The following is a 25,468-nucleotide window of genomic DNA, read 5'->3' on the forward strand; positions in this document are numbered from 1 at the left end:
CAAAATAGAAGTGAAAAGCTTTATTATAATAAAAATTACACACCTTTAAAAGAGGTGTTATTACACTCTAAGAAGCTCAAGAAATATGGTATCTAATTATTAAGGATGTAAATTATTGCAATATGCTTAAAGTTCAGACAACTCGCTAGTGATTCAATAGCTTTTTGTCAAAATAACCCTGTATTCAGCCTCCAGCCAGGCTCAAGTTCAATGTAGCTTCCTTTTTTAATGTGACTTTAGTAGAATAAATTACCAGTTATGTTGTTCATAAACAAACCAACACATGAGATAAACCTCTGTCTAACTTCACTAAATTAAACTACAGCTTGTTTGACCCGAAATGCCATGCTAGGAGCAATCAGATCCACTGAGATGAGGCATCTTGACTTTGATATTCCCTTTTTCCCACATTCACCAGTAAATTAAGCAGAGAAGAAGACTGGAATCGAGATTGGGGATGAGCACATACGTCCAGAAAACTAGGAAATCCTTCTCATCTCTAAACCATCCCTTGTTTTTAGAAACAAAAGTGAAACCAAACCTTTTTTTGAGGTTCCAAAAATGTGTTTGGTTATTTTCTGTGTTTGGTATGCAACTGGGCTCAGAACTGGAAGTGCTGAAATACAACGAGCAAAGCTCCTTTCTGTGTGTTTACATCCATGACTGCAAACTAAAGTGCTATAGATGATGGGTTCTCTTAAGCTTACCAGCACAATTCTTCAGACTCAAGAGGTTTGGATAACTTGGATAAGGAATGGATAAGCATTACAGAGTTTGGATAATCCACTATTTGGAGGTTGGCCCATCACCAGATGAGAGACAACACGTGGATCCAACAGTCAGATTTTACGGTTATACCATCAACAGGCACATGCTACATATGACCTGGCAAAATCTAATGTGAAGATCTTCAGATATGTCCTCCGGAAATTTTGTTTCAATCTCTGCTGGCAGTAGAACCCTGGCTTGCTCCCTTCATTCAGCTCCATCTTCAACTTAGTCTTCAATGTCGAGAGGGACTTAATCCCCAAAATCTGGAGGAATATGGTCACTATTGATCCCAGGAGTATAGTACCTGCCATCTATAGGACCAGAGTCATTGAAGGCTGAGGGATCACAGTCATCGAAGTCTGGGGGGATGCAGTGGTCAAAGTTTGGAGGAACACAGTTGTCAAAGTCTGGGGGAACACAGTTGTCAAAGTCTGGTGGGATGCAATTGTCAAAGTCTGGGGGAACACAGTTGTCAAAGTCTGGCGGGATGCAATTGTCAAAGTCTTGAGGAACACAGTTGTCAAAGTCTGGGGGGATGAAGTTGTCAAAGTCTGAAGGAACACAGTTGTCAAAGTCTGGGGGAACACCATTGTCAAAGTCTGGGGGGATGCAGTTGTCAAAGTCTGGGGGAACACAGTCCCTGTCATCCTCAGGAATATAGTTCCCACGTTTCAGAGGAACACCACCTTTAGTAACTGAGACAACATCGTTTCCAGCATGCTCAGGCCTGGGCTGTGATTTAGGTTCTTCCTGCCCTTGAAGGAAGAAAGTAAATTAATAACATACCTCGTATTATATATTATTCTCCTACCATTTAAGCATGGATTATATAAGGTGGGCCGAAGTTTGGGGTAACCTAAAGTGTGGACGTGGGTGTAAGTGGCAAAGGAATGTCATTTATTCCAATTTGGCACTCTGGGTGTGCAAAATGAGTACACTGAAATTTACACATTGAAGAAAAGATGGGGAAGAGTATCAAGAAAAATCTCTAACAGGAGAGTGTAATAAAAAGCAGTTCTCTCTTGGTATGTTATACACCCCTGTTAATTGCTGTTCTTTCTATACACCATCCTACTCCCCCTATTAGGGACAGATTTTCAGAAGGTCACAGCACACTGGGTGCTGAACTCTTTCAAAATCTAGAGCCTATTTAGATTCCTAAATGGGAGCTGAGCTGTTTTGAAACTCGAGGCCTAGATACTCATTGGCAACCTCACTGAAGTATATGTTAATGTAATTTACACTGGAGGAGTGGGTCACACAATGCTTTACCCCTTACACTTATTTGCCCTGTTTTTCCTGGCCCATTTAAACCATATTTTTACATCACTGCAGAATTTGGCCCAGTGAATTGCAGGGGTCTGTGCTTTCTTTGTGCATTTTAGGTTATTTTCTCTGGCTCCTGCTCCTTTTATTTAAATATAGAAGTCAGAGAAGCCAGCAATATTAGTATAACAACAAGGGTTTAAAATACCACTGCCCCAAATGTACAGAGAAGTGACATGTTTCCATGGAAGTGCTTTATACCAGAGAAGCATAAATGTCACTAAGCTAGAAGCCATACATGAGATTTCTTGCCCATTCTCTTCTATTCCTTCATCCCATTCCTTTCATTCTCTACCTCCTACTTTTCTTCTCTGTGCAATTCTCTTCTTTCTGGGTAATGTTTTTCTCTCTTCTTCATTATTCACCTCTCTTTCCTTTCTTTAGAAAGCAGCATCTTCTTTCATCTCCTTTTTCTTTCATATTCATCCTGTTATCCACCCCTCCATTCCTTCCCCTTTCCCTAATGCCCCAAGGTTCAAGCTCTCTTCACTCTTAATATTTGCCACTTACATAGCACACTACAGATGTTAGCTACCATCTCACTGTGAGGGAAGTTAGTATTGCTAGCCCAGTTTTACAGATGGGAAAATTGAGGCAGAAAGTTTGAGAGACTTGCCCAAGGTGACAGAGAGAGCAGAGTCAGGGTTAAAATACAGGAGTCCCTTGCTCCCTGGCCCATGTTTACTCCACTATCCCACATTACCTTTCACGCTATAAGACAGCATCTTTTGTGGCCAGGACTGTCCACCAACAAAATGGCTCAGCTACAAGCAGCTGACTGACATCCCAGAGGGAGCTTACAGCGTCCCTGGAGCTGTCAGCAGCATCCCCCACAGCTTCAAATTGCTGTGGGATTCACTCACCACATAGTCCAGCCTTGGACAGCTGTATGTGAGGATGCTGAATAACATGAGAGTTTCAAGAAAAAGTATAGTTTTCACAGACATTAAAGCCAGAAGGGACAATTAGGTCATCTAGTCTGACCTCCTATATATCACAGGTCCTTAAGCTTCGCCCAACTGCTTTAGGTAAACGAAAGCATTTCAGTCTTCAGGAGACTAAAATGTTGTGTGCCACAGACAGAGAACTGGAAGGATCGAGGTGCCACCAATGCCTGAAGCCTTTGCAATGGCAGGGAATTGATTAAGTGAGAGATGCCCAGATGGTTCAGTAGGGGATCCATGCCCCCACACTGCAGAGGAAAGAAAGAAAAAAAACCAAGATCTCTGCCAATCTGACTTGAGTGAAAATTCCTTACCAAATCTGGCAATCCATTTGACCCTGAGCAGATGAACAAGGCACACCAGCCTGACATCTAAGACAGAGAATTCTCTGTACCATCTGAAAGCCCTGATCCGCCCCATCCAGTGTCCTGTCTCCAACTGTGGTCAATCACTGATGTTTCAGAGGAGGGCAAAATAAACCACCCAAACTACATCTGACCAATTGTGCATTGGGAAGAATATTCCTCTTGACTCCTGGAGGTAACTGGCTGAAGCTCTGAAGCAAGGGACAAGCTTCCAAACTCACACAAGCAGATTGCATTAGTTACATTTTCCAGCATCTCCCCACAAGAAGAAGGTCTAGAGACTTGCTTTCTCCTTTATATTAAACCTGGTCTTATCACTGATTGATTGATTGATTAAACCTGATCTTAGCATTGGCATTGATAAGGTCCCGAAATCAGGGTAGGGCTGGTGGCCATGGGCTTTGTGGGCCCCAATGGCTACTTTTGGTTAAAAGGGTAGTGCCGAGAAGGAGAAAACAGATGAAGAAGAGCAAACCTGGTGAAAAGAAATAACAGGAAGTAAGGACATCTGACACTGTGTCTATTTATAACTTCACTGTTCTAGTCTCTGTCTTCATAACTATTACAAAAGGGAGTGTGGGCTAGAGGTGTTGGCCAGCAATTTTATTCTTGGCTCCACTACAGAACAAAGTGACCTCAAGCAAGTCACTCAATTTCCCTATCTGTAAATCAGCGATAATAATCACCTGCTGTGCCTCACAGAGCTTAATTTATTAAAGTTTGCAAAATGCCTTAAGCTATTCCAGTTATTTAGAGGGAGCAGGGTGCTGGTCACAGTTTTACTGCTTCCCGCTTCAGCACCAGTTAGTGATGTCAGCAAAGCATTTCAGAGAGACCAAACCTGGCTGTTGCTCTGATTGGCTAAGAAGACCCTTGGCTTGTGGTATCATTAATTTTGGAGCAACTGTACATAGCATATGTGTGTGTTAACCAAATATAGTCACCTGGAGCACAGACTATGCACTGAGTCCTGCGGCACCGCTCGATCTGCAGCTTCAGCCTCCCACAAGACTCGAAATAGAGCTCATTAGAGTTATGCTGCAATCGCATCTAAGAGAGCCCTGGACTTTAGTGTCACAGGAAACTCTTCAGTTAGGTTAAATAATCGGCTTTCCTGTTTGAAATGTGGTTTGGGGTTTGGGTTTGTTTTTGTCTCTGCTTACCTTGAAAAGTGGAGATATTTAAAGTCAGAGGTTGCTCAGTGTAAAAGCTTGCAGCTGTTGCCACTTTAGTCTCTTTAGCATTCTTAATGAAAGCTTCATTCTCTTGCTTAATGGAGTTTGCAGCCTCTGGTTCCTGTGAAGCTGGATTTCCATTCTCTTCTAACCAAGAAAGCAAAATATATCTAAGTACACAGACACAGCATGTAGGCATTGCCCTAGGGTAGGGTTGTCAAACATATGGCGAGTGGGCCTGATTCCACCCTTCTCATGTATTTAGGATGCCCACATAATATATTAAGATTGGGCAGAATCTTTAATTTAGAAAAAAAAGGTAAGTTTCTAGCTTTCATGACTGCAAAAAAACCCAAAACACACCTCCCAAACATGAACCAAAGGCTTGTCTACACGGTGAGTTACTGTGTGGCAAGCCAGGGTGTGAATCTACAGTGCACCAGCTTGCCATGTCAGAACTCACCGTGTGTGTGGAGGCTGCTACAGCATAGTGAGAGGTGATGGGAGCAAAGCCCCTGCAACGGTGGGAACTGCCTGGGACAGGAGTGGCTGCAAGGAAGGAAATGCAGAGGGAAGAACATAGGAGACACACAAAGATGGAGGGAGGGAGAGAAACAGAGAAAGGAGGATGTGGAAGGTAGAGAAAGAAAGGACAAACATATGCTTCCTTTTTGCTGATTGATGCCAAATGAAACACTAAGGCACTGGAAAAATAATAAAATAAAAATATTAACTAAAACTTTAGTTACCACATAAAGGCCATATTCTCCCTCTTGTTCTTGGGGCAAATTTCCCATTGACATCAGTGGGAAATCAGCTCTGGACTGAGAAGAGCGTGTAGTCCTATATTTATGTCCCACCCCACTAAGCATAATTAAAAATGGAATCTGACCTCTTCAGAGTGAGTTTGACATCCCTGGGCTGGTGACTCACAGTGTCCTAAGACCTGGGCATTGGGCTAGCAGCTCAGAGAGTGCCCTACGGCCTGGGTGCCGGGCAAGTGGCTCACAAAATGCCTTCCTGTCTGGATATTGCCTTGATGCTCTGAGTTTGGTCTCCTCCCTGGATAATGCCTTGGTGCTCTGAGATGCCTGCCTGCCTCAGTGGCAACTGCAAGCTGGGTAAAGATGTTTTCAGAGGTAAAAAAATGAAACTGAGGTTTGAGCCACAGCATCATGAGGAGGAGAGACAGGGGATTTGGCCAGGAAAGACTCTTTATCATACACAGTTGCAGCATTTTCACACTACAATGATTAGAAATTGTTGTATAAATTATTCCCCATTGGAAAGCTTGTATTTTTAGAAGTTCTTTTCCTGGGGCTGGTGGATGAATCCAGCAATGCCGAGGCACTGGCTGGACAGGCAGTGACTCATACGAGGCCAGAGACTGAGTAATGCTAGTGGCAGCCGAATTCAATAGCAGCTGCATCTAATTCTCTTGGGTTTCACATGAGTAGGTGTGAGAGCCCCATTTGATTTCCTTCCATTTTTTTCCAAGCCATGGTTCATGTTCTACCTTACTGCACACACCTGTGCCTAAAAACATGGCTCACCCTTGATACCGTCAATGGAAATTGATATTTCTTACAGACTAGGGTCAGACTAGACTTCACCGAAGTCTCACATGGAGTCCCTTATCCATTTTTCTGAGTTTTTTCAGGATCTCAATCTGTGTTTAAAATATATGATTTCTGAATATGAATAAATCAATACAGTACATCAAAGCCTAGTATCAGAACCTCAGACCCATGCATATCCCTGATAGCTCCTACTGAAGAGCTCCATTCAGCAGGTTACGTCCCCTGATGCCACCATTAGAGCTGGTGGCAAGGTTTTGTTCCAAACTCAAAACTCAGGCCTGGCTTGCAGAGATTCCTAAGCATTTCAGTGAATTTGGTCTGAGTTCCAGGCACCAAGGAGAGTTATTGTTTGGAGTGGAAACCAAGCAAAACTCAGTAGAGTCCCACTGTTACAACCTGAAGCCAAGCACAATTCAGGAGATTTCTGGAGTTCTGGCTGAGTTTTGCTTTCAGATTTGGGTTCAGTAGATCTCAAAATTCATGGGCATGTGAACCCATGTGAACTGAAACCAACAGTTCAGCCACTTCCTACGAAGTGGAACAGCTGAGCTCCACAGAGCTCTCTTCACTGTGCTCTGCAATCCCTGCTGTTACAGAGTGTGTGGGCAGAGGGGCTGGTGGAATGCAGTTACTTCACTTGAATAACCTGGGTGAATGTGTTGTTTCTTTTGGTTTTGCACTGTTCAGTTTGCACCTGCTGGAACTGAGTTGCACCCATAGCAAAGGCCCTATAGCTCCTAAGGGACACATATTAGAAATAACATTTTTAACTGTTTTTGGAAAATCTCTGTGGTCCCCCTGATTCCTACTGATGGTGTTGGGCAAACTGTCCGTGCTCTTGCAATGCCAATGGAGATGCTATTTGTGAGGAACACACTAATAATAGGTCAGGAGCTGACTTGGCTCTGAAGCAGAAGGAGGAATGGTCCTTATCTGTGCAATGGGCCTTTTCAAGATAGGTCTTTTTAATGGGGGGCAGGGGAGATAAAGGAAGAAGAGAAGGGTGACTGAATAAAGCTAAAGAGAAGAGAAACTTTTCCCCTGGTATACACCATCAGTACCTGTGGAGCCATCCCCACTGAAGCCGCTGGCCCCAGCACCTTGCCCGCTGAATCTGTGCCATGCTCAGCCCTACCTTTCCAGCCTGGGGGGGACATAGGCTCTGGAAGTGGGGTGAGCCTGGGCAAGCCCGTGGGGGGATTCCTAGTACAGAAGCCAGACCCACAGCAGCAGTGAGAAGGAGCGGTGCTGCATACCCCACCACCTACTCAGGTTTGGCCCCACCCACCTTCCATCGTGACGGGGCGCTGTGGGGCCAAAACTGAGCGAGTAGCGTTGTGATGAGGTACATGGCGGTTGCGGTGCGGCTCCAGTTTGGCGCTGTGACCCCAGTGCACCAGGTCACAATGTCACGCACTCCAAACCTGCGTTGGCAGTAGGGCAGCCAGCGCTGCTCCTCCTGGCCACTGCCAATGGTACGTACTGTATGTAACGTGTGTATGGCTGCGGTACCACTGCCAGCAATTCTCTTGACAGCCCGGAAGAAACTCACCCACTGCAAACTTATCAAGCATAGAAGTCAACCCACCCTGGGAAAGATATTGAAAAAAGAGGGCTGGGAGGGCCAAAAGTCTGCATCGAGTGTCACAGAACAAATCTTCAGCACTCCATCATTATTAGCAATCCTACCCCATGGGGAGCTTGATGTAAAGGACAGAAAGAGCCTGTTATAACAGCCCTAACACTGGGACCACTGAGGGGAACTGTGGACAGGGGGAGGCACATGGAGCCAGCCAACCTCCGTGGTACTAGGGCTCAGTGCTGGTATCACGTAAGGTCCACCGGTGTTTGTGTGGATACCCTGCTACCATCCCTAAGGGCTTGTGCTAGGTAACTGCTGTGATACTAGTTGCTTTCATGGTTAAGAATTCCTCTCCTCTCTGGGCTCTGCTTCAAACACAGCCAGCAGTATCAAGTACATCACGTTGTCAGCAGAGTCTTTACCCTCCTGGTCCCAGAACCATTCTCCGGCCGCCAGGATACTCACCTTGGTCAGGGCTGCTCATGTCTCCCTCTCCACCGTCTACATGGTCCTCGTTATAGCCGCTTCGGCCCAAAGTCACGTGCCGGAAGCTTAGGTTTGTCATGCGGCCTTAACCCAAATAAAATAAGAAAAGCACTAGACATTGGGGAAAGACTCTCAATGAAAGACAAAACTAGCATAATCTACTGAGGCCTGCTTCCCATCACTCCTCCTGGTATCTAAGAGTCCTGGGAAAGTGAAGCCCAGAAGATGAATTTTAAACAATGAATGTGTTACGTGGCTAATTTTAATGCCTCTTGAACTGCACAGTTTATGCCTATTATTTCTTACTGCTGTGCCATTCAGGACATTTTGCTTCCCCCATTTTGCCTCCCTTTCCAATCTCATATGTTGCTGCCTGTTTACTTGTCCCTTCAGGATGATCACTCTGCTTTTATTCTGCTCTTTCATTTCCCCTCACTCTCACATCCTCCTCCCCTCTCCCCCCGAGACATTCCAAAGACAATCCTTACCTGTTCTGTGTTTGCACTTTCGAAAATGCCATATAAGTGAACCCAACACAACAACGAATACAGCAACATGCACTCCCACTATGGTGAATAACAGTACATGCGAGTTAACTGGTGAGGCCCCCGCCGCTTGTTCTAAAATGAAAATACAATGGCAAAAAAAAAAATTGACTTAAAATTCCTTCTGCCCCATTCTGTTAGCGTTACACATGGTTCTTTTTGTAATTTCCTCTCATATACAGACAGTATAAAAAGATCATACACTAACCAACGGTACAACAAGGCTTTATTTATCTTTTCTGTTTTTCTGACTTCCCTTCAAGTGCAGTCGAGTCAGAAAAGTGACCTTATGAAACAAAACTGTGGGATTCCCTATTTTTTTTCTCAGGGTCCGCAAATTAAAGTGGCCCAGTTTACAAGTCAAAGATGAGTTTTCCTAACAGCTGGCATTGCAAACCCAGCACAGTTTCTGACAATCCAGCAGTGCTCCTTCTGCCTCATACAACATGACCAGAAATAAAGGTTTTGTGGTCAGACGCAAGCTTGTGATTCTGGTGAAGATTTGTGAGTCAGTATAGGCACCAGCTCGCTGTACTGTAGCTTGGCTTACCCTTGAGGAGCTACGAGGAGAAACAATCTTGTTTTGGTCTGTATGAAGTCAACATGTGACGTAAAAGGACACAGGGAGCTGAATCGCTGGGCAAGAAGAAGATCTGACTATAACATTACTTTAAAGCAGGGGTGGGCAAACTTTTTGGCCCAAGAGCCACATCGGAGAATAGAAATTGTATGAGGGGCCATGAATGCTCACGGAATCGGGTTTGGGGTGTGGGAGGGAGTGCGGGATCTGGGGTGGGGCTGGGGATGAGAGGTTTGGGGTGCAGGAGGGTGCTCCGAGCAAGTATTGAGGGGTTTGGAGAGCGGGAGGGGAATCCGGGCTGGGGCAGTGGGCTGAGGGGATGCAGGCTCTGAGCGGCGCTTACCTCAAGTGGCTCCTGGAAGCAGTGGCGTGTCCCTTCTCCAGCTCCTATGCGGAGGTGCTGCCAGGCGGCTCCGCACACTGCCCCATCTGCAGGCACCCCTCTGCAGCTCCTATTGGAGCATGTATGAGCTGGAGCGGGGCCATGCCATGGCTTCCAGGAGTAGTGTAGTGTGGCCTCAACCCAGAGCCCTGGCTGGAGCAGGGCAAAGCCGCATTGTGCACCCCCAACCCAGCGCCCTGGCCAGAGTGCCGGAGCAGGGCCGAGCCACGTGGTGCGGCTCACAGGCCAGTTTAAAATGGCTCATGGGCCAGATCTGGCCCGCAGGCCATAGTTTGCCCACCCCTTTTTTAAAGCAACTGGGTCATATTTCACGTTGGTATAACTCTAGTGGAGCCATGATAGGAATGAATTCAGTCCAAAGACAGAAGTTCTTCTAGCTAAGCTTTCACCTGCATTAAAGATTTTTGTCATTATCATATAACTCAGCTGACTTAGAGGCCGGCAATCATGCGTTTTGTAAAAGTTTGGTACAGTCTGAGAATGCCTGAGTATCAACTGTATGTACAGTACCTGAAATCAAACTGTTTGGTTGCTATGGTTATTACTGTCTGAAAATGAAAGGTGACAGTGTCAACAAAAAAGCAAACTATTCTGGATCTGAGTAAGGGCCTTGATCAAGCGACAAATACAATCATTTTTCTGTTCAGTTGGTGAACTACATCTACATAGCAGCTATTTTCACCACACAACCATACACCAACTGAATTTATGAGTCCATACCTATCATGCTGACTGTCTTTGCACATTAAGGTGACCAGATGTCCCAATTTTATAGGGACAGTCTCGATATTTGGGACTTTTTCTTATATAGGCTCCTATTACCCCCATCCCAATTTTTCACACTTGCTATCTGGTCATCCTATTGCACATTCTGGGAAAATCTGGGCAGCTATCCCATAGTCCCTCAGTATGAGATAGAGTGATTGAAGGACATGCACAAAGAGTGGCAGCAACAGCACCTGAGGCAGTGCACTCTGGGATGCCCTACTGCACAGAGAACAAGGAGGAGAAAGGTCAATTTATGTATATTGGCATGGTTAGGGGGGTCTTATTCACACAGCAAAATAACAGCATAAGATGCAGATTACAGAAAGACGGGGCAGGAGCGGCAGGTTTGTATAATTTTTGGTGGTGCCGAGAATGGGTCCAAGTCCCGCCGTGCCCCCCCATCTCCCCTCACACACACACTCTCCTTCCTGCCTAAGGTTCTGGGAGGGAATTTGGGTGTGGGAGGCAGTTTGGGGTGCAGGCTCTGGGAGGAAGTTTGGGTGTGGGAGGGATGCGGGCTCTGGGATGGAGTTTGGGTGCTGGGTGCAGTCTCTGGGCTGGGGCAGGGGGCCAGAGAGGAGGACTCCCCCCAACCCTCTCCCTATCGGTAGCAGCGAGTTCCAGGGTGGGAGGTCCCCCCTGGCTCCCCTGGCCCAACACTCACCCAAGACCCCTGCAGGCTGCTGCTCAGGAGTTGCCTGCCCGGGGCGGGGGGGGGAATGCCTGCCACGCACCTCCTCCCCTCCTCCCTCTGCAGGTGCAGTAGCCACCTCAGCCTGCCCCCGGCACCACTCCATTGTACCCGGCCGCAGCAGTGCCTGGAGAGGAAGTGCAGTGCGGAGCTGTAGGGGGCAGCCACCCACTGCCAGAGGCGGCTCTAGCAATTTCGCCGCCCCAAGCACGGCGGCACGCTGCGGGGGGCTTTCTGGCGGTCACCGGTCCCGCAGCTCTGGTGGACCTCCCGCAGACGTGCCTGCGGAGGGTCCACTGGTCCCGCGGCTCCGGTGAAGCATCCGCAGGCACGCCTGCAGGAGGTCCACCGGAGCCGCGAACCAGCGGACTCTCCACAGGCATGTCTGCGGGAGGTCCACCGGAGCCGCCTGCCGCCCTCCTGGCGACTGGCGGAGCGCCCCCTGTGGCATGCCGCCCCAAGCATGCGCTTGGCATGCTGGGGCCTGGAGCTGGCCCTGCCCACTGCCCAGGGCAGGCAGGGAAGCTTGGAGAAGTGGGGGGGGTCACCTGGTGGGGTCGGGGGACACTCTGTGGGAGGGTGCAGGGGCGGCAGGCGGGGCAAGGGGAGAGACCTGGTTCCGAACATTGGTGGAGCCGGGCCCCCGGGCCCTGAATTTGCTGGAGCCTGGGCACCGCAGGCCCATACAACTTGCTGCCCCTGGACAAGGGACAGGGCCGGCTCCAGAGTTTTTGCCGCCCCAAGCAGAAAAAAAAAATCCGTGATCGCGATCTGCAGCTCTACTGCTGCCGCTTCAGTCTTTGGCAGCAAATCAGTGGCTGGTTCTTCGCTCCGAGAGGGAGTGAGGGACCCGTCACCGAATAGTGGCCGAAGACCTGGACATGCCGCCCCTCACCATTGGCTGCCCCAAGCACCTGCTTGCTGAGCTGGTGCCTGAAGCCGGCCCTGACAAGGGACACATGGGAAGTGAGCTGCACAGTTGAGCCCCCTCTCTTCCATTTAAATCGGGGAGCTGTTAGCTAAAGTGATTTAGCTCAGTGGTTCCCAACCAGGAGTACACACTCCCCTTGAGGTACGCAGGGGTCTTCCAGGGGGTTCATCAACTCATCTAGATATTTGCCTAGTTGTACAACAGGCTACATAAAAAGCACTAGCGAAGTCAGTACAAACTAAAATTTCATACAGACGATGACCTGTTTATACTGCTCTATTTACTGTACACTGAAATGTAAGTACAATTTTTATATTCCAAATGATTTATTTTATAATTATACGATAAAAATTTGTTTTTAGAAAGCTGACCTGCAAAACCTGGGGCACAGCTAGGGAACCAATGAAAGACTTGCCAGAAACAGACAGGAGTGGAGGAGCTTCATCACTGCCCTAAATGCCAGAGGCGTAATAGGAACATAATGATGATGGTCAAAATGAGAAAGTGAGCAATTTTTCAGTAATAGTTGCTGTGACATTTTTGTATTTTTTTATGTCTGATTTTGTAAGCAAGTAGTTTTTAAGTGAAATGAAACTTGGGGGTACGCAAGACAAATCAGACTCCTGAAAGTAGTACAGTAGTCCGGAAAGGTTAGGAACCACTGCTGTAGCCAATTGCAACTATAGGTTCTGATGGCATTAAAACAAATGGGGGAGAAAGCTAACCCTAATCTGAATTCCATTTCAGCCCAAACTGAGTTTAGTGTTTCTTGGCAGGTAAGAAGGCTAATCTTTTTAGAAAGAAGAATAAGAGAGAGCCCTGAAGCAATGTTTCCTTTCTGTCTGGTCCAGTTTAGTGTCAGAATTCTATTATCTCCTCTCTAAGGGCTTTTCCATACACAAAATGTGTACGATTTTAACCATACTAGTATGAAGGTCCAGACCCCGCTAATGTGGGCACAGTTATATTGGCATAAAGGTCTTATATTGGTATAAAGGTGTTTCAATTACAAAAAAATCAAAATGAAAGCTCTGTTTTGAGTCGACCCAGAACCAACATTTTTCAGAATGTTCAGTGCACTGAAGTGTCAGAAAAAATATTTTAGGTCAAATTGAACATTTAGTTTGACCAAAACATTTTATTACAATTTTGAGCATTAAACGTTTTTAATGTTTAACAATTAAAATTAAAGGAAATTTCAAAATAAGTAGTTTTGAACCAAAAAAATCAAAACATTTTGTTTCAAAAATGTTGAAAAAAATTTCAATTTTTTAAACATTTTTTGAGCAAAACAATTCTGTAAAATCAACACAAATTTACAAAATATTTCATTGTTGCCCAATCTTCATTTTTCACCAAAAATGTTTCAGCTGAACACTTTCACCCAGCTCTAGCCTCTATTTCATGAATGCGTTAATCAATTAATGGTTAACTAGTTATGGAATGTCTCTGACATGGTTCTTCTGTGCTCACATTTTGAACCTGGAATGAGTGTTATTGCAGTATTTAACTGAGGAATAAAATATCTTTTAAAGTAGACAGAATATTAACATTGTCCCATGTTTGCTAACATTTTAAATTGAGAAGTACTCACCTACTTTCACATCAATCATTGTCTGGTATATAATCTTCCCATCTCTGTCTCGCACTTCTACTGAATACCGTCCACAATCACTTTCCTGAATCCTGTCCAGTCTGAGCGTGCCATTAGGTAAGATCTGAGATCTGTAGGTGGATCTCCCATCGGACTGAGAGTAATTTAACTCAGCAACCAACAAACTGTCTTTCTTCCACATTATCTGGACCAAGTCTTTCCAATCCATCGCTGCTAGAGGTAGGAACATGGAGCTGCCGACAATTCCTGTTACTTCTTGAACAGGTGCTGTTCTATTTCCTGAAGGGGAAAAGCCATCTCTGCTAAATTTAAGGGAGGGAGCATTCCTTATGTTCTCTTTTAACTGAGAGTGATCTCTTTTCTGTTGTATCTTTTCAAAATGGAGGAATGAAGTCAAGTGCTGGGGAGTATGTTTGTTAAACCTAGTTTCGTACATATGGATTTAAAATAAAAATAATGCTTTTCTGTATATTTATTATACCTTTTCCATCCCAAATGATCATAAAGTAGTTTATACACCACATTGAGAGCAAACACTCAGACTCCACACACTGTCACGTTGCACAACAGTTTAGAACAGCAAGTGAAGAACAATATTATATTGTTAGAAAGTGTGTGAAACCTAGTTACAGGTCGGGTTCAAACTCCATTGAGATTGGTCAGTGTGAACTCACTCTTCAATTAACATAAGTCCCACTTAAGACAAAAGATGTATGTGAACTTTAGGCTGAGTATTGTCATGGGTAGGAGTGTGTGTGTGTGTGTGTGTGTGCGTACGGGTGAAGAAAGATCTCACAGAAAACTAAGGTCAGACACGAATAGATGGAGTGAGAGAGGCAGCCTGAAGGAGCAGCTAAAAGTGTGTAACGGATCCTGGAAGAAACCTGGGAAGAGGTGTTTGGGTCAGGGGTGCAGGCTGAAAAGAGCACTCTTGGTGTTGTGAGCAAAAGAAGATCTTTCAGACTATTTTATTTCTTCTGCATTCAGAAACACAATAAACAAAACTGCATCAAAGAAATACCTGACCATCACCAATTTCTACTCCCACCTGCAACACCCACAGGGCCCCAACTTTGACTAGCTACTCAGATCAAAAAGTGGCAACAATCCAGTCGAAATAGCTGGGAGAATTTAGAGAAGACAGACTGCACAATTTGACCAGATTACTATAACTAATGCCTGGCCAAGGTCTAGGTTCAGTTCTGATACAGCTGGAAGTGCCACCAACTGAACCACCAGCACAGCTTCATGCAGCACTTGATGCTCTCCTACGCAAATAGGGAGACAACTTGAAGGTGGCTTGCATCTGTTTAGTCTGCAAGATCAAAACACAGCAGAGCAAGGAATAAAAGGAGAACTAGAGTAGGCAGAACTTTCTTAAACACGTGTACTATTGGACCACATTTCAACATTGAAAATACTCATTGGTAGACGCTGGGCAAATACAAAACCCAATAGTCACATCAATAAATACCGGTGTGACGTGAACTCTTCTCCTACATATTCTGATTTACTTTTGTACTGGAAACCCAAGGAAGGCTTGGAGTTTGGGTTTGTTTTTGAAAAGTGTCCACGCATTTGGATATTTTACTGTATTTGAGGCTTAGCCAAAAGTTACCCAAATCTTTGTAGTCTGAACGCTGGTCTGAAAATCTCATTAGAAAGTTCTCTATTGAAAGGCCCTGCAATTCTGTATTGCAATCCTCGTCAGTAAACCACTAGACCAGTCCATCCCATGAGAATCTGAGCAGTTCTGGCTCCAGTCTGGGCTGGACCCCAGAAGAGAAAAGAGTACACTATGCAAAAATGTAAAATTAAATGTACCCTAGTACATTAGAATCTCTAAAAAGTTTTGGTTCAAGTTTGGTTATAAAAATGTGTGTTTCTTATTTTATCTGCAGTAAGTCTTCTGTCTTTACCAGGAGATCGACTTTCTGATGTTTCTGGTTAATAACCCACTGTGGGATCACATGGTGCTGAACACCAGGAACGCAGTTCAGGAATATAGGAACATTTTTTTCTGGGTATTTTAATCCTCCACAAAAACTGAGTTCATTAAATGACCTTTTCAGACCAATTTTTCAGCTACAGATAGAGGTCACTGACCTGAACAATACACTGACACATACTAAAACTACACTTTGACATTTGCATGTTATTGATATAATCTACAGGCATTGCATAGTGTGCTGATACTTACCGCTATACTCTAGCTGAATTTTTTGATGGCCCAAACCTGCTCCATCATGACCAAACACTTCTGCCGTGTACTGACCCTCATCCCCCGGCTGCATGGGGCAAACACTCAAGCTGCCATTGGAGAATGCACAAAATCTCTCGCTGTATGTTCCAGAGCCGTGTACAGTTTGACCTTTCATCTTGGCCACTTGCTTATTGCCTTTCTTCCAAGTAACATGAATAGGCCTGTTTGTGTAATTGTGCAGATCAAGCATAACACAGTCACCTACAATTCCTCTGACAGTTTGCATCCCTTCGGTGGCCCCTGATAATAAAGAAAGAATACATGTGCATGAGAACATTTGCTTACATTCAGGGTCCTAAGGTTTACCATGGTTTGGGGGAGGGATTCCTGGAATTTGGCTCCCCTATTGTCAGAAACAAGCAGCTCTAACTATCTGTGGCACACTAAGATGAACTTGGCACAGATATGAGCTTTAAAAAGGCTTTTACCCCTAATGTGTGAATGAGAACAACTCCAATGCAGCTGCAGACATCCTGCTCAAATTCATGCTTAGAAAAGACAACAACTCCATACAGGTATTTGGTAAAGTATATAAAAGCCAGTATGCAAAGTCCCTAATATATGATCAGCATTTAATCATTTTCTGACCCAAATTCGCCATAACTAGTGGATGCCAGTAGAACCAAAAAAAATTGGAGTTTCTAGACCAAGTCATTTCTGCAATAGTAGGAGCCAAAAAATAAAAACAAGTTAGGAAACTTTTCAGAAAGTGCAAGCAATTCATTTTGCACACTCATATAATCGAAACATCCATGTCCAATTTATACCAAATTCTACCCTAACATAAAATCTAAATCTAGATTTATGAATCTCTAAATTCATAAAATCACCCACATGAGATTTCACACAGATTGCTTCATAATGACTATAGTAAGATCAGCTGAGTGTCAAAATGTGGCTTAAAATGGACAGCTAGCTATAGCAGTAAGGGCTAAGGTCTCTCATTTATCTGTCCTTCTGTCCATCCATCCATCCATCCATCCACTTTATAATAAAAATTACCAACTTCTCCTCTGACTTCTCCCTCCCCTAAGAAAGGAGGGTCATTCTCACTGTAACTGAAACACAGAAGGAGGATGTCATAATAACAGTTACGTCATTTGGTCGGCTTCTCTAGTCTGCTAAGGCCACTTTGTGCCACTCAACCTTAAAGCTGAGATGGCCAATGGAGAATGTCTCTCTGGTAGAGGATATACAGCTGCCTCCTGTGCCTGCAGCCCCACCACTACTGGCAAAAGAGGAGGGAGAGGGTGTATTAGGAGTGCAGTGAAGGCAGACTGGCTGGAGGGCAGGGTAGAGTGCAGTAATGTCCAATCTTCCACTGGCACGAGGTCCCTCAGAAATTAGCTTGCACTGGGCCTGGCAGCTGAGAATCAGGGAGCCACAACCAGCCCCCCAGCTCTCTACTCCATTCGAGTAGAGCTTGGATAGAGTGCAGACTTTGAATTTTCAATGTAAATCGGTAGAAATCTTGCTTGACTTAGTTTGCAAATGCATCTTGCGTTCTATCTGCTGTTTTTTCAAATCACAATTTAAAATAAAAAATCATTTATTTTCACATTTCTCATGGTATAGGCTGGCACATTCTAAAACATGATTTAGAGACAGTAAGGCCAAGGTTTTAAAAAATAGATGCCTAAAATTACACTTCAAAAACTAATTTAGCTCTAAATCAGCGGGCTGAGCATCCAGCAGATTTCAATTGGAGCTGATGCGTGTTCAGCATTTCTGAAAATCAGGTTGCTTATTTCAGAGCCTAAGTCAAATTTGTAGGAGACTGACTTTAGGCTTCTGGCTTTGGAAATCTTGGCCCAAGGGTGCTATGAATGACTAATAAATATAATCATTGAGTGCATCTAAGAACCTTGGGTCACTCATGGGACCAAACAAATTCAAAACTAGCAGACACTAAAGTGAGGAGCATATGATAACAAGTTGAAAAACATAATATGGCATAACAAACTTTGATGTGTCTCCACCATGCATCCCTATAGAGTAAGACATTAGGATAGTACTTTTATGCCTACCATGTCTTTGTAACTGAAAAACTCTTTGGTAGACATGATTTCCAGTTTTGTTAACACATTCACTGTATATTGTCCCTCATTCTCTTTCACTGTTTTGTAAAATGCTACAGTTCCATTAAAAAATATGGTAAACTTACTGGTACGACGTGTCCAGCTACTTAACAAAGTCTTTCCCTTGTTCCAAGTGACGTGAACAGGGTGTTCCAAGTCAGGATACACATGATGCCGTGTAACAGAACTACCCAGCATCCCATTTACAGCTGTCACATCACTGTGCACTGGAAATATAATACATGCAAAACATGTTTAGTTACAGAACAACACAATGTGTTTCTGGGCACCATACTGAAATAAATGATGCGAATTTCGAAATTCTAAGACAGAAATGAATCCTCATGGCTAGAGCAGGAAACTAGAAGTCAGGATGCCTGGGTCCTATTCCCAGCTCGGCCACTGACTCATTGTATGATGTTGGGCAAGTCACTTTGTTTCTTAATGCTACAATTTCCCCATCTGTCAAATGGTTTACAACTTTTATTCTCTCTTAGCAGCCTTGGGATGCTTAATTAAGTAATGTTTCTAAAGTGCTTTAAGATCCTTTGATGAAAAGATGCCACTACCAGTATATCCTAATGCCAAGTGTGGGCAATTTTCAGCAGCTGATACTAGTCAAAGTTATTTGGTTTTGCCTTCTGGAAACACATAAAAAATATAAACTCAGAAATAACACACCTATCATCCTTAAAGTTTTTTCAGCTTCTTATTATCATCTGAACACAATTCAGTGCAGTACTCTTTCCAACATTAAATGTACAATATATTTTATTATAATACATGAATTTCTTATTATGCTTGTCTTTGGTTATTTTACAGATACACTGAAATCCTCTTATACTGAGGTCATTTCTTTTGCAATGAACAACATGACTATAAGCTAAGACTACATACAGAAATGAACAGATTGAAACACTCTGAGCAAGTGCTTCTACTTCTTCCTAAAACATGCTTCAGTATTGCCCCAATCCTGCAACCACTGAACACAATGGCAAAACTCCCCTTGATTTAATTTGGAACAGAATCACATGTCTAATCTGAATTTAGTATAAACACATTCCGCTCTTAAAGAATTACTAAGAAAGAAAGAAAAATGGCTTACCCTGGAGAATAATAAGTGCAAACAATGTAGACTGGAAGGTAAAACTAGATGACATTTCAGAAATGATTTTTGTTCCAGTATTTCACATAAACTGTACTTTTTTGAGGAAACCTCCACATCCCACTAACTTAAATCCATACTGAGTGGTGCGTCTTGAAGATTGTGAACATGCAGAAATGCTTAAAGGCTGTTTCTATTTTTCAATTACTTCCTTACTGACTCAGAACTAGAGTTCTCACAAAGGGACAGTGGATATTTTGGAAGGGAAACATTGTGGCTTCAACCACTGTGTCAGACAAGCGTTAGGTAAGAACTCGTAAATATACTTCCTCGTTTTCCACGTCATAGCGGCTGCTGCAGCAGGTGGAGGTCAGCCCGGCATAAGACATTTTCTCCTCCCTATTGTGTGAGCATGCACCAAAACGAAGATAGAGCTGAAATAGGGCTGTGCATGCATGTTTGTGTTGTTATTATTAGTATAGTTTATATTTTCATAGTTCCTAGGAGCCGCAGTCATGGACCAGGACTGTATTCAATAGGCACTGCCTGAACGCAGAACTAAATGACAATCTCTGCCCCAAAGAGTTTACAATCTAAAGTATAAGACAACAGATGGTTACCGACACACAGGAAAGTACAAGGAAATCATGAGACAATATTGGTCAAGCATGACAGGCAGTCATAAACTCCTAATAGAGAGTCTTCTTTAGTTCAAGTGGTAGAGGCTTACTGGTTTTAGAAACAAAGGTCCTAGGCGTGTCTGCAATAAAGAACGGTACTGTGGCTAACTGAACCAGAGGGACTGCACCTGTGCAAATAACAATAGTGCAGTGAATCCACATTAGGTATCCTATTTGGGTTGAATTGTGCCCTGCATGCATACACAGTGTTCTAAACAAATACTGTAACTGCTTTGTCTTCTGAGTATCTAACCTAGAGTTCCCATCACAGTGCCCTGAAGCTGTGGCCTGGGCGAGATTTGGAAAGGCCTTTTGGGAGCCCAAGGGAATTGTGTGAGAAAGGACCCATAGGTCCCTCAGAAATTATAGCATTCTGCAACATATTCTCAAAATGGAGGCCAAGCTGAATTGTCAGTGTTCACGCTTCCTCAGAGAGAGAATTTTCTGCTGGAGGTTCTGAAAACTGATTTTCAGGCATAATAAGCTGCCCATCAGTGGTGGTAGAGGGTGTTCTAGCAATACATACCTAGCCAGGGAACAAGACCAGCAGTTCATGGAATTCCTGCCGCAGGTCTGTGACAGGCTCTGTTTCCCCTTCCTCACTACCCTAGGAACTGCTTGTTCATTATTTCAAGAAGAAATTCACGGAACAGAGCACCACTTTTGGGTCAGGACCATGACCACAGAGACATGGAGCAGAGCAATTTGAGAAATTTGCAAAACTTCCAAATGAGGCAACAAGACTCCTCTCCTCTGTGTTTGCTGATGACCAGGAATGCAGTGGGAACATTTTTTTCTGTGTATTTTAACCCTCCACAAAAACTGAGGTCATTAAATGATCTTTTCAGACCAGTTTTTCACCTTTTCTGTGTTTGCCACATCAAACCAGCAAGTACCTTAATTAGAAAAGGTACCACTCTATTATGCCATTCTTGGCTAGTTCCTGAGTATTTACTTTGGGGGGTGGCCAGGCAAAGTGCATGATACCAGAATTTGGAAAGCTCTGAATTTTTCAGAAGTGGAAAAGAGGCACACACTTCTCCCCTGCCCCCACACATTACAGAAATGTTAATAGGTTCTCCATCCCCATCTTGGTAATCTGTGCCCTTCCATATTAATGGCTCCCCAGCTACACCTGATAAAACAAAACTAGACAGACAGCAGTTTAACCTATCAGCAGGTGGAGTGGTGGTAGAGTGTGCATTTGAGAGGCTTAAAGCAAGTTGAAGACGTCTGTTGACTTGCAGTCACGGCACAATCTACAACATGGGTATTGCAAAAGCTGCTTGTTGTGTTCCACACAACATTGGTGAAAATAAGAGTGTGGTATCTAATAGACAGTAAACTGAGGCTGTAGGTCTTCCTGCAAATTAGACTGCCACACAGGTAATCAATACCACCTGACATTGTCAGAAGTGCCTGCACTAGATGTGTGAACCTCATCATCAGGGAGGATTTGTGCATCTCTCTTGCTATGCAGGGGAGTGTGAAGGGCTGATGAAGCTGAGACTTGAAAAATGCTACATTTACTGTTATCATTTGCTATTATTGTTATCCTTGCTCCCTTGGCTGGTGGTGGGTTTGACCATATTGATAGCTTTGCTGGTCTCGTTATCATTTTACTTTTGTGAAGTTATGTGAGTCTGAGTGAGGGAAATTATGGAATACTGAAGCAGTGGTTATCTGAAGGTTAATAAAGGTATGCTTAATAAACTGTAAGGCAGTGGTTCCCAAACTTGTTCTGCTGCTTGTGCAGGGAAAGCCCCTGGCAGGCCGGACCGGTTTGTTTACCTGCTGCATCCGCAGGTTCGGCTGATTGCAGCTCCCACTGGCCGCAGTTCGCTGCTCCAGGCCAATGGGAGCTGCTGGAAGCGGCGGCCAGTACGTCCCTCAGCCTGCGCCACTTCCAGCAGCTCCCATTGGCCTGGAGCAGTGAACTGCGGCCAGTGGGAGCTGCAATTGGCCGAACCTGCGGACGCGGCAGGTAAACAAATCGGCCCGGTCCGCCGGGGGCTTTCCCTGAACAAGCAGCGAAACAAGTTTGGGAACCACTGCTCTAAGGAAAGAGGTAAATACTGCAAACTAACTTTTTTTAAACACAAAAACACTCAAGCTAGCTGCAATAAGTAACCAATGAAAACAAAAAACAAAACAAAGACCTGTGCACGCACACACACACACACACACACAAACACACCAATCAAGATGATGTAGGGTCTACAAAAAAGGAATAACTGATCTCTGAGTATTCCAAATAACAGTTGAGGCTGAGACTGAATCTCCTCATAGTACCAGATATTTACAAATACTCTGATGTCTGTCTCAGGCTGGCTCTTAGCAACCTCTTGTGATGATGACTTCTCCTTAGAAATGCTCCAAAAGCAAGTTGGTAACAAAGCAATAGCAAATAAGCAGGCACTGGTGACAGTCATGCAATGGGATTTCAGATGTGTGCAGGTAAGAAGTTTACAGAAATCTTGACTCTGGGTCAGTAGAATACAGAAATCCAAGACCACCTAAGCAGTGACTGGTGCACTGTAGTACTGGGGTGGAAGGACTAATTGCATGGATGGAGCTGTTACACCAGTACTTGCTTATACCGACACTGCACAAATGCAGAATGACCTGGTGCTTCTGAGCCTTGCTCAGAGAAAGTGCAATCCAAATTGTGGTGTGATCATTTGGGCAGAGAGGCTGGGTACTGGAGTTCCATCTTTGATGGTTTTTTGCATCAGCTGGAAGAAACTATGGTTTCTGCCTTCCCACTATTAAAGATTTTTTCCTGTCTGGGATGGGGCTGAAATAGATACTGTGACAACCTTCCTCCTATCAAAAAGATATAGCAAAACTCTTTGGGAGTAGGTAGAATGGTGAATCATTTGCCAGCTGGAGATACTCTGTCATTACTGACGGGGCTCCAAGAAATAATCTTGCAAACACAGCAATTAATTGACAAATCATTTTTATAGCACAGTTTTGCAAGACTTTGTTCCCTCACTCACTTGAGGCAAGTATTCTATTTTGAATCGGGGTGTAGAATACCATTTGTGATATTGTCAGTCATCATATTAACGTGCTGGCAAGTAAAAAGTTGTGCTTGTCTGGCAAATTTTCATGTCAGTTTTGTAACGTAATAGAGCAGCATTGGTGTGCATGGAAATTTACAGACATGTAAGAAGATAAGAAACTTCCAAGTTCCAAGAAACTTACAATGTTAGGCCCTGATACTTCAAGCTGTTCCAAAATGGGGGATGTCTGCACCCAGCACAGAGCCCCCTTGGACTCAGTGGGGAACCATAGCCAGATTTTGTAATTTTGTAATTCTTCTGGAAGTTTTACCCTGAGATCAAAGCTTTTAGTTTAACGGCCACAATTTCAAAGTGCTCAAGAATCAACACACTGATTTTATGTTTGAAAAATTGTCAAGGAAAATAGAGGCGAGGTTGATAGACTCTAAGCAGCTGCATTAGGGTAATATAATCATGACATGGGCACCTCCCCGGTTTCCTGAACAATGAAACAATGTTTTGTTTTTCTAAAAGTAGCTGCAACTCTCCTGTAAGGGAATGAGCCAGTGCTAGGCAACCTTAATGACATTAATGTTAATGAAGTTTTGGGGCAATAATATACAGTTGTTCCTGATAATTGTCATTTTGCCTCAAAATATATATGGACTTTCACCTATGTTTTAGAGGTGGCTGAAGTGACTAACTTGTTTATCATAAACAAGTTAAACAAATTATCACTTGTTAAACACTGGGATCTCTTGAGATGAGACATTCTAGAAATGTGTAAACTATTCCAACTAATAAACCTACATTTTAAAATCCTACTGAAGAAAATAATTGCATTGGGGAAATGGCTGTGTAGTGCAACACTGGATGCATAGCTAATCAGAACTCATACAGCAGTTGCAAATGGAACATAGCTAGTCTGTTGGTGCTATAACAGGTATATGTAGAAGTGGGCAACTTGTGTGCCTAAAACAGAAATAACACTGTAGATGTGGTAACTGCAGGAAGTTATACAAAGAAAAGGCTCAATTTAAAAGAAATCTGAAAACACTTCTCTTAGGGTTATTCCATCTGTGATACAGAACACCTGGAAGTCTACAAAAAAGTCATAGCTTCACATATGGTCATAACTGTGTTTTTAAAATGTCCTCTAAGTGGCACAAGAACATTTAGCAATAGCACTTCAAAAAAAATCCAAGACCATTTTCCAATTAAGTCCTAAGATTGCACATAGCCTTTCTTTAATTCCAAAACTTTTAGATCTGTACAAATAATCTAAGATCTGCTTATTGTCAAATTTCACAATTCCAGGAGAATAAAGTTTGAACTTGGCATTGTGTTTTAACCTTTGAAGCGAAGCGGTCTTTTCTCAAGGTTTTTTTTTAATGGGTCACAACAGGCATAGTAATACTGCAAGACATCTGAAAGCTCATTTGCTAACAAGTCCATTTCTTACAGATGAAACTATATAAACTTAGGTTTTCCTATTATATTTTTTCTTTGAATCCGATATGGTCAATATAGTTTTGGTAAAGCTATTTTCCTATATAGCTTAGTCAAATGAACATTTCCTTGCACCACTTACTACTGTTTAAATATCTCTTATAAAAATAAATTCAAATGAGTATCCCCAAAGTGGACTATCCCTGAAATGTTTCAGGGTGATGCCTTAACATACTATTATCACCACAAAAATATTAAAATTCCTAACCAGATCAGCCACACCATCACTGGTTCATTCACCTGCACGTCCACCAATGTAATATACGCCATCCTATGCCAGCAATGCCCCTCTGCTGTGTACATCGGCCAAACTGGACAGTCTCTAAGGAAAAGGATAAATGGACACAAATCAGATATTAGGAATGGCAATATACAAAAACCTGTAAGAACACTTCAACCTCCCTGGCCACACAATAGCAGATCTTAAGGTGGCCATCCTGCAGCAAAAAAGCTTCAGGATCAGACTTCAGAGAGAAACTGCTGAGCTTCAGTTCATCTGCAAATTTGACACCATCAGCTCAGGATTAAACAAAGACTGTGAATGGCTAGCCAACTACAGAACCAGTTTCTCCTCCCTTGGTTTTCACACCTCAACTGCTAGAAGAGGGCCTCATCCTCCCTGATTGAACTAACCTCGTTATCTCTAGCCTACTTCTTGCTTGCATATATATACCTGCTTCTGGAAATTTCCACTACATGCATCCGACGAAGTGGGTATTCACCCACGAAAGTTCATGCTCAAAAATGTCTGTTAGTCTATAAGGTGCCACAGGACTCTTTGTTGCTTTTACAGATCCAGACTAACACAGCTACCCCTCTGATACTTGACAAAAAAATATGAGGACTGTTTAAGTCCTTTAACCCAAAAAATCTTTCTGTGGTTAAAAAGGCCCCAGAGGAGGTTAATCCTGCTAACCCTTGAAAGGACACGGATACAGCCTTCTGATCAAGAATAGGCGCACAAGTAATACTTTGAAAACAAAGTCTTATTTATTGAGAGAAAATTAGGTGATTACAGTATTTTCAGTAAAGCAAGAAAGAAAAAGAAAAGGTTACAATGTAT

General features: G+C 43.6%; 1 protein-coding gene across 1 annotated transcript; it reads right to left on the reverse strand.

The window, feature by feature from the left end:
• Positions 1-5: 5 nt before the first annotated feature.
• On the reverse strand, positions 6-18,315 carry LOC120397430. Its single transcript, XM_039523250.1, has 7 exons — positions 18,190-18,315; positions 15,963-16,265; positions 13,742-14,041; positions 8,718-8,849; positions 8,209-8,313; positions 4,570-4,728; positions 6-1,526 (listed from the first exon to the last, which is right to left on the reverse strand). Exons 1-7 carry the CDS (start codon positions 18,299-18,301, stop codon positions 1,021-1,023), a joined length of 1,617 nt encoding a protein of 538 aa, XP_039379184.1. The 5' UTR covers positions 18,302-18,315; the 3' UTR covers positions 6-1,020.
• Positions 18,316-25,468: the final 7,153 nt, after the last annotated feature.

The sequence above is a fragment of the Mauremys reevesii genome, linkage group 1 (assembly GCF_016161935.1).
Source record: "Mauremys reevesii isolate NIE-2019 linkage group 1, ASM1616193v1, whole genome shotgun sequence".
NCBI classification, from domain to species: Eukaryota; Metazoa; Chordata; order Testudines; family Geoemydidae; genus Mauremys; species Mauremys reevesii.

Excerpts from the sequence above, each read along its gene's own strand:
- LOC120397430 (XM_039523250.1), bottom strand. The coding sequence starts at position 18,301 with ATGCTGGGTAGTTCTGTTACACGGCATCATGTGTATCCTGACTTGGAA. Across the intron at positions 8,850-13,741 it reads AATGATTGATGTGAAAGTAG|AACAAGCGGCGGGGGCCTCA; the intron begins GTGAGTACTTCT and ends TTTTCATTTTAG. Across the intron at positions 4,729-8,208 it reads CATGAGCAGCCCTGACCAAG|AAGAGAATGGAAATCCAGCT; the intron begins GTGAGTATCCTG and ends TTTCTTGGTTAG.